This window comes from Chinchilla lanigera, unplaced genomic scaffold, assembly GCF_000276665.1.
Source record: "Chinchilla lanigera isolate Chin_1 unplaced genomic scaffold, ChiLan1.0 scaffold00008, whole genome shotgun sequence".
Classification (NCBI taxonomy): domain Eukaryota; kingdom Metazoa; phylum Chordata; class Mammalia; order Rodentia; family Chinchillidae; genus Chinchilla; species Chinchilla lanigera.
The window spans coordinates 22,885,585-22,894,689 of NW_004955409.1; the positions used below are offsets into that span (position 1 = coordinate 22,885,585).

At 45.9% G+C, this 9,105-nt stretch overlaps 1 protein-coding gene across 2 annotated transcripts; it reads right to left on the reverse strand.

Annotated features, from left to right (window-relative positions):
- Positions 1–4,215: 4,215 nt before the first annotated feature.
- Positions 4,216–8,896, reverse strand: Sstr1 (somatostatin receptor 1). 2 transcript variants are annotated; one of them, XM_005376893.1, is made up of 2 exons: positions 8,475–8,896; positions 4,216–7,730 (listed from the first exon to the last, which is right to left on the reverse strand). In XM_005376893.1, the coding sequence occupies exon 2, from the start codon at positions 7,661–7,663 to the stop codon at positions 6,599–6,601; it is 1,065 nt and encodes a 354-aa protein (XP_005376950.1). In that variant the 5' UTR covers positions 7,664–7,730; positions 8,475–8,896; the 3' UTR covers positions 4,216–6,598. The 2 variants fall into 2 exon arrangements, with proteins under 2 accessions (XP_005376950.1, XP_005376949.1); XM_005376892.1 differs by having other exon boundaries at positions 4,216–8,077.
- Positions 8,897–9,105: the final 209 nt, after the last annotated feature.

The following is a 9,105-nucleotide window of genomic DNA, read 5'->3' on the forward strand; positions in this document are numbered from 1 at the left end:
ATACACAACCAAGTCTGCTGATAGCCAGCACCATTCTCTTAACACCTAAGCTTTTAGTTCTCAAACTTTTGTGTAGGTTGGAATTATCAAGTTTTACCCTAGACCTAGTGAATCCAATTTTTTTTGAAAGAGAATACGTATTTTTATAAGTTCTCTGGTGATTCTGATGCAGCACTTATAGACCACTTGTGAAATTTTTGTCTTAGAAGATGTGATTTCAAGGACACTGCTGTCTAATGTCTTGATATGATATTCTTATCTAAAAACCTCGCTTCAGAGAATGAAAGAATAATATCTAAAGCCTTGTCAATTATACAAACCATAAATCATAGGAAAGATCTCTCTTCTGGAGATCTTTACTAGAAAAGTGGAAAAGTTATAAAACACAGAGTCCTGAGCTAGGAGAAAAGGTACTACTTGAACCTTAAAAGTTAACATGGCAAAAAACAAATTGAAGTTTTATTTTACCAACAATTACTTAATGTCTTTTTAAATTACATTTTGTGTGTGTATTATGTATATGTGTATTTTAATTTCGAGTACCAGAGCTTATACACAGAGAGATTTGAAAGTCTTTTGGAAAAGACAGTTATCTACTTGGTTTGCTAGTTACACTGGCTCACTGGATGTAAAGGAGAAAGTTTAATGTAATTATTGACTTTGAATAGATGTGTTGCCATTGCTAATAATATTAACTAAATTAACTAATTGTTAAGGGTAATAGAGATGGAAAGGACATATTGAGAGCTATTGTTCATCATTTGGGACACCTTTTCCCCAAATACTCATGTAAGTCACATATGCTCTTGTAGAATATTATCCTGCTTGCCTATCATGTCTTGAATGTCTCTTAAATTTAAATTGACTTTTGAAATAGATATTATTCCTGAAAAAGCCAAGACTATTTCTGTACATAATATGTCCACAGCGTCCTCCTCTGCCTAACATGGTGCTTTCCAAGTAGAATCTAATACAAAGTAAATCTTAAATTCTTAAAGCTGAGAGTACTTGAGTCTTTATCTGTAATAGCTCCTGTCACATAGGCATCGAGGATGGGTTAGAGTTAAACTGCTCTGAAGAGATAATATGTCAGCTGATAGCATTTACCATTTCTCACTTCTTCTTATCTATCTTGCCCACTCCAAATTGAAGATGTGGACAATCTAGTTTAAAGAAATATTTATTTTTGAGTTTTAAGTTTATTATTACTCAAAAAGAACGATGGTAGCATGCCTATAGTTTCAGCCTTAAATGAGTATGATATTTCTAGCTTTTGGCTAAGATTGAGCTTGATACATATTTTGACAATAATTTAGTTTATTGTCAAAGTGAACACTGCACTAAAAGACTTTTATTTAAAAATTGCATCTTCCTTGAAGGCAGCACTCCTCTCTTTCCAAGCACATTCTTTTTTAATTTTAGTTTGAGCTGGTCATGTCTCTTCACAGGCCTCTTCATCCTTGTCATTGCTTCAGAAATATCTTCCTTTTTTTAATAGTTAAATCAGAAGCTGAGTTGTATCTGATCACTCATCACATAGTCTTTTTACACACATGCTCCCTGTAATACTCTGTCTCCAGATAGTGAATAAAATAATAAGTGATCTCTTGCAATGTTATCTTTCTCCCTACCTTCTTCTAGGGAAAGCATGTCATAATGTAGAACCTGTCTGCCTGGTTGTAAAGCCAACAAAGTGAAATGTATTGGATGAGAAGCATGATATCTATCTGCGTATGTGGAAGAGGTTCTCATTAGCTCAGTGTAACTCAAGAAGTCAACAGCATAGACTTTGCAACGATGTGATTTGTATGCTTTTACCACTGTTAACAGTGACTACTATTAACCAATTCAGTTAAGCAGCAACCTCTCTGATGTACTTTGGAATAAGAAAAGATTGAGCCAGTTGTGAAAGAAAAATAACCCTAACACCAAAGAGTTTTTTTTTAATTAGCTGTATATGGTATCAATTTATTTAACATAGGTTTGAAATACATTACAATTTTTAAAACTGCAGTTTCCCTATTAATCCCTAGGGAAACTTCCCGCTATTTTTCTTAGGCCAGAGCAGCATACTCAACAATTGGTCAATAGTCAGGTTAACATGGATAAATCATCAAAGTGTTTAAAATATGACCCTTTCCAGCAGGCATCATGTGAGAAGATGGCCTCCAGATACTACTCTGGGAAACCAGAGGTCACTTAGAAGCAAGATAATAGTTCACAGATACTAAAGTGACACATTTTACCTTCCTCTATAAATCATGCTTCATATCAGCCTCTCCCTTTGAAATGAGGCTCAGGATCTCAGGATAAGAGACTTGTGTTCAATATAAAAATGCTGAGAAACCAGGCATGTGTGTGGGTTTGGATGGGAGGTGACAATTTTCCTGCTAGACAATATGAAGGGCTAAGACAGAAGTACTCAAGTTCTGTGATTTTCCTCCAGTGATTTTCCTCTGTGATTTCCTCCAGCAAAGATGATATGGGAAGTGTGAAATGTTTTAATAAGTGAGGCTGGCAAAAGTAAAGAAAGAGGCACCACAGCCAGCCATGTAAAAGGAGGGCGCAGTGATCTGAGGAGATCCTGAGGGTCAACAATCTGAGCTGCCTTAAGTCTCCTAAAAAACACTGAACGCACAGGTTCACCAAGTGTGGCAGTGGCAGGTGTAAGTGACTCCACATCAAAGAGTGGGACAGCCCAGTAGGCTAGTGGGTTGTCCAAGACCACGCAAGACACAGAGGCTGGAGCTCGCAGGAATTCAGGTGCAGCCTTCACCAAAAGCAGAAGTCTTGCCACAGGCTTTGGCTGCTTTCTTTCATCAAATTACACCCGGGAAGCAGCAAAGTCCACAAGTGACCTGGTGTCAGAGAGTGAAAGACAGAGAAGGTCTTTTTCCCAAGGACTCCACCTAATTTCTTGCTCCACTAGGATATGTAAAATCTCCCCACATTCATTCTAATTTCATTCTACAGATGACAAAAAGAGCAAGAGAAAGGCAGCTGAGAGACTGTCCAAGCTTATGGAAATAAAGTTTTGAAATTGAAAGCATAGCTATTGAAATTGTTAGCTCAGGGGCTGGAGGTCTAACTCAGAAGCAGGGTGCTTGCCTAGCATGCGAGAGACCCTAGGTTTGATCCCAGGCACAGCTCAATAAATAAATAAATAAGCAAATAACTTGGCTGGGTGCTGTAAATTTATTACATTTTTTCCGCTCAGCTAACCAAGTGAAAAGTACTTGGAATAATGTTTAGATCAACTAAATTAAAAATAACAAAATTTAGGGGTTGCCACTGTAGCTCAGTGATAGACATGTACTTAGAATGGACAAGGTCATGCAAAAATTATAAAATAATAAAATGTGTTTTCTTTGCCACATGTAAATTGGAAGTTTAATTTTCCATTTGTCACTTTGCAATAGCCTTAAAGATTATAAAAAGTTCAATCATTCTTGTCATACTCGGGTAATGTACAGCACTCAATTAAGCTTGGAGTTACAGAGCATTTGAAAACCCACCTCCCACTCTGGTCCTAAAATTACTGCTGTCATCTATTTGGAAACTACTTCTTTCTGTTCATTTTGCTGTGAAAATAAAGCTACTGTAAAAATTAAAGTCTTTAAAAATACTCTCCTAGTGCCTTCTTATATTCTCCCAGGATGGAAATAGCTATCAGTGAACAAAGCATAGAGTACCTCCTTTTCCCTTGTGTTCCTTATGTTTCAATCTGACTTTCCCATTTCTTTTAACCACTACACTCTGCAACATTTTTAAGAAATATTTTCCCTATCATTATCTTTTCTCCGGATATAAATCAACAATTACTTAGCTCCAACAACAAAGTCTGAGGTTATAAGTGAGGGCGGACACTAATTTAATCTGTTAAAGATGAAAGGATTGTCTACTTGGTTTGGTGACAACAGACTGCAACGCGGGGAATTGTTTCTTATTCATACTGGCTCAACTGTTTCTCTCTCTCTCTCTCTCTCTCTCTCTCTCTCTCTCTCTCTCTCTCTCTCTTTCTCTCTCTCTCTCTCTCCCTCTCTCTCACTGAATTAACAGAATTTTCTTTAAAAAAATAACTGCAACCTTGGTAAAATTTCCAAAGATAATCTGAAATCTTTCTTCCTAAACTGTAAGTGAAACAGAAAGCAATCAAGGCTGTGTATGTGTGTGTCTGTGTGTGCGTGCGCGCGTTTAAGTAATCCACTAAAACAGTAAAATTCAAGCGGCAGTCGGAGGACTTGCAGTAGCATCAGACATCTGTTTATTGAGTTAGTATTACAGTGATAGCAGGTAAAGAGGACTAGATTGGTCTCCTGTTAAGAGGATGATGATCAAGATTTTGATTTGTAAATTCCACTGTTCTTAAACATTAAAAATCTATTTTCCAAAAGAGTAATAATATATAGTATTATTAAGGGACAGATCTAAACTTTCAGACTTCTGATCAAAAGGATATTTGTTCATTAGTTTAAACTAAACATTAGAAATATTTAGCTGTTGTTTACTGCTTTTAGAAAAGCACAATGTTGAAGCAAATATACAGGAAACACCTTTTTCTACAGTAAGTTCAACCATTGTGTATCAAATCAATGAGAGAACCTGAGAATCCCAGATTATTATCTCCAGATCATTGTAATACACTCTGGCTTATTTCAACAATCAAACAACAAACATGTATCTAGTGCATATATGTACAAGCCAGCATACTAAGCAATACAAGAAATACAAAGAAGTAAAATTATTGGTCCTTGCCCTGCTAGGATTATCAATGTAGTTGGCAAGATTAAACATAAACACAAATCATTTCACTTTCAGTGTTCTCAAAAAGTAGTGACTATGTAAACTGGATTGCAAGAATCATTTCTGCTGGAACCTAGAAGAAGTAGGGACATTCTCAGCCACGATTAAAGTCTTTGAATTAGATTTCTCAGTTCTAGATTGAGTGCTGCTTGCACCCCTACACCTGAAAATTTTCTAGCCGGAGCCACACTTGTCACTGTTAGTGGCTATACTTGAAATTGTTTCATGGACTCATGACAATGGGACCAGATAAATATATATAATATGAGTATACGCATACATACCCATACACACAAAACTCACATGTAGAGTGATGCTTCCCCTGTATGTATTTCCTAGAAAGCAAGGAGTCCCAGGCTTTTCACTCTGCATGGACAGGAAGCTAGCCCACACTGTCATTTATTTTATTATTATAAGACAAGCAGCAACAATAAAAAAAATATGAAAAATCTCCAAATTTCACTGGACACAGCAAAAATAGAAATGCTGGAGGAAAAGATAAGAAGGTCCAGCAGAGAGAAAGTTCTGAGGAGGCCTTGGAGCGGGAGAAAGTTTCCTCCATTCCCACTCCACTCTAACCCCTCCGGCTCCCCCAAGAAAACGCCTGGGCAAGGCAAGGGGAGACAGGAAAGCACAAACACATTTTCCAACACCACCAATAAATAAATAAATAAATATGTTCAACAAGAAAGTAACTTTTTAGGCACCACTTGAAAGGCAGCCACCCTCACAGGCCAGACAGACTGTGCTCCAGCCTGCAGGCTGTGGTCACATGGCCAATTTTGGCCAAGGTTCTAAGTTGTCACCCTAGGTCTCTGCCTCCTTGCCCCTAAGGACCTAAACTGGAGCAGGAAACCCAGTGTGTTGTGATTCTTAGGTCAGGTCCACTTCCGAAGAAACCTAGAGAGGGAGCTTCTTGGCTTCAGCGTAGTGCCCTAGGAAAGTGCCCTCTCCCTAGCCCCACAGAAACAGCTGCTCTAGGGGGGTAGGAGTTTTGAAACAGAGAGCTCACTTCTGAGCCAGGAAGGAGGCTGGATGATAGGGCACTCCCTTGGCAACCCAGTGATCTACAAAGGCTTGTTCTCAAGCTCCTTTTTGCTTCAAAGGGAGCGAGGGTGCGGGACTGCAAAGCGCCTGCTTGGTGTGCGAACCACAGACCTGGTTTACTTACTAAGCACCTGGCTCTGCTCAGGGTGGATTCGGGGCTGTGGAGTGTGCCACGGAAGGATGCTGCCCAGTTCATGTCTGAGTGCGACTTCTCTCAAAGTTTAAGTCTGCCTAGTTCAGTCTCAAGTGGAAGATCCCCAAAAGGAGAGCGGTAGCTCCCCAGTCACTGCCAGGAGCACCAGGCAGAGTAGGAACCCACCCAGAGGGAAACGTGGCTGCAACCTAGGCTCAGTTAAAACAAACAGAAATAACAGCTGGAGAGGCTGCGGACTGGAGAGAGGCGGCGGCATTGAGTGAGTGATCTGCACAGGCGGGACGGTGGGCAGGGAAGGAGGGAAGTTACAGCGTGTGGGGAATAAAGGGATGCGGAGCAGCAAGCACAGTGGAGGAGGAGGCAAAAAGGGGGAGACAGAAGAAGGTGGGCAGAAAGCCTTCCCAAACTGTAAGCGAAGCTCTCAGTTCTACCTTGGTCTTCCTGAGGCTTTCCTAGGTCCCTCCCCCCGAGGGGCAAGGGACAAAGGAGCCTAGCCTAGGGAACCCCCATCGCACCGGGCGCCTACAGATAATCTCCTTCACACTCCGCCTCCTAACCCCTCACTCTCCCCCTTCCTTAGGGCAGGGCCCGGGCTCAAAGAGTAGTGATCCGGGAAGTGCAGGTGCCATTACGAAAGACGCCTCCAGATTCCAGGTTCTCGGGCTGGAAGTCCTCCACACTGTAGGCGCGGCTCTTGAGGGCTGTGGCATAGTAGTCGACGGGCTCCTCCGCGGCGTTGTCCATCCAGCTGAGGCACAGGATGCGCTGGAAAGAGCGCTTGAAGTTGTCCGAGAGGAAGCCATAGAGGATGGGGTTGGCGCAGCTGTTGGCATAGCCCAGGATGACGGACAATTGGCTCACCGTGGCATCGTCCTGCTCGGTGAACACGTTGACCAGCTGCACCACGTAGAAAGGCATCCAGCAGATGACAAACACCATCACCACCATCATCACCATTAGAGTGATTTTGCGCTCCGAGCGCTTACGCTGCTGCCAGCCGGCCTTGAGGGCCACCATGCGCATCTTGGCGATGATGAGCACGTAGCAAAGGCAGATGGCCCCGACGGGAAGCAGGAAACCCATGAGAAAAGTGTACAACACGAAGCCCACCAGCCAGCGCTGGGCAGGCTCGGGCACGAGCATGTTACAGGCCACTGTGCCGTCGCTGTTGGCCGCCGTGCGTGAGAAGACCACGATGGGAAGGATGACAAGCAGCGACAGCACCCACACGCCCAGGTTCACCACCTTGGCCACTGTGGGACGACGGTAGCGGGCTGCTTTGATGGGGTGCACCACGGCCACATAGCGGTCCACACTAAGCACAGTCAGACAGTAGATGCTGGTGAACATGTTGACCGCATCCACACTGAGCACGAGGCGGCAGAGCAGGGCGCCGAAGGGCCAGTGGCGCAACAACGTGGAGGTGACCAGGAAGGGCACGCTGAGCATGAGCAGCTCGTCGGCAATAGCTAGGTTGAGGATGTAGATGTTGGTGGCCGTCTTCATCTTGGCATAGCGTAGGATCACGTAGATGACCATGGAGTTCCCACACAGCCCCACCAGGCACACCACGGAGTAGATGAAAGAGATGAGGATGGCGCTGCCCTGACCCTCGCTTAAGGTCCCGTTCTGGGAAGCGTTTCGCCCCGGCTCCTCCATACCGTCCGCAGCACCGGCCCCGGGGCCCCGGCTGCAGCCGCCTTCGCCGCAGCTGCCCGGGCTGGGGCTGGGAGAGGAGGAAGCAGAGGAGACGGTGCCATTGGGGAACATCCCAGCCGAGGGGGGTCGGTGGGGCTGCGGGCGCTGGGGCGTTCTTCTTGCGCCCCGCCGCCTGCGCCCTCTCTAGACACCCGGCCTGTCGCCTGCAGCTCACAGCCACCTGGCGCCTGGGGTAGACCTCAGCGGTGGCGGAGAAAGCAGCTCCTACGAGCGCCGGCGGGGCGCATCGCCCCGCTGCTGCCTGCGCGCTGCCTCTGGCCGCTCCGGGGCGTCTGGGCACTCGGAAGCTTGGGAAGAAGCGGCCGAGGGGCTGGAGCCCGGCGTGGCACAGCCATTAACTGGCGCAGCTCCGGACTGGTGAATGATTAATAAGCACCACCCGCGCGTCAGCAACTATGAAGGGGGGGGGTACCCAGGTGGTTTGTTCTCCCTCCCCCCATATTTTTCCTTCCCAGGCTCAACTAGAGGAGCACTTTAAGCGCTCCCTCAGGTCACCTTTACGCATCCCCCAGAGGCACCAGCGGAGTGTCTCCGCCTACCTGGAGGGCAGCTGGGAGCCTAAAGTGTAAATTCTGTCCCATCCCACCCACTCCTACCCCAAGCAAAGACTGAAAGGAACTCCAAACACGGGTGTCTGGAGTTCCTCTCAGCTTCCCTCAGTTACTGCCCCCTCCTGGGGAGAACCCTAGCTCCTGTCCTGGGAATTTTTCTGGGACCCACCTCCCACCCCCGCTTGCCCTGCCCTTCCGACCTGCCGGGAAGCCAGGAGCCTCCTTTCCAAAGCGCTCTACCTCCAGACCGACGCGTAGATGGCCAGTGCGAAGTGCATGAGGTCTGCCGGCGCGCTGACGTTCTCCGCGCGCGCAGTCCAACTCCCTCTGGGCTTGGCCCCAGCACAAGTGCCCACGCAAATACTCGCGGAGTCGTGGAAACTGATCCTAAGCTGTGAGCAAAACGAGCAGAAAGAGCCACGGGGATGCTTTAGGGGATTCTGAGTTGCAAAACCCAGGACAGCTCTTGGAGGGCGAGGGGTTCAGAGGTCTGAATGAACCACTGCCAGTCTCTTAATAAAGCTTGTAACGCCCAGAGCCCCCTGTCTCCCACGGGAAAATGGACTGTAGAAATCGGGATGCGCGGCTGGGAGCTCAAGAGGAGCTTGAGGCTCCCTCCGGAACGTGCCAGGCACGATATTGGAAATCCATCTAGGTATTCACTCGGGAAAGATAAGGCTGCGCGCTCGGAACAGCTCCGCCCGCGTCCCGGCTGTATTTTGCACCCTGGAGAGAGGGCAGCAGGGGTGGGGGTACGGTTCGGGGAGGGAGAGCGCAGCTGGCGGGGACGCTGGCTCCTTTAAATCCACTCGCTGCTGGCTGTGAGGCTGA

What these genes read in the sequence shown, in the direction of transcription:
- Sstr1 (XM_005376892.1), bottom strand. Translation starts at nt 7,774, where the DNA reads ATGTTCCCCAATGGCACCGTCTCCTCTGCTTCCTCCTCTCCCAGCCCC.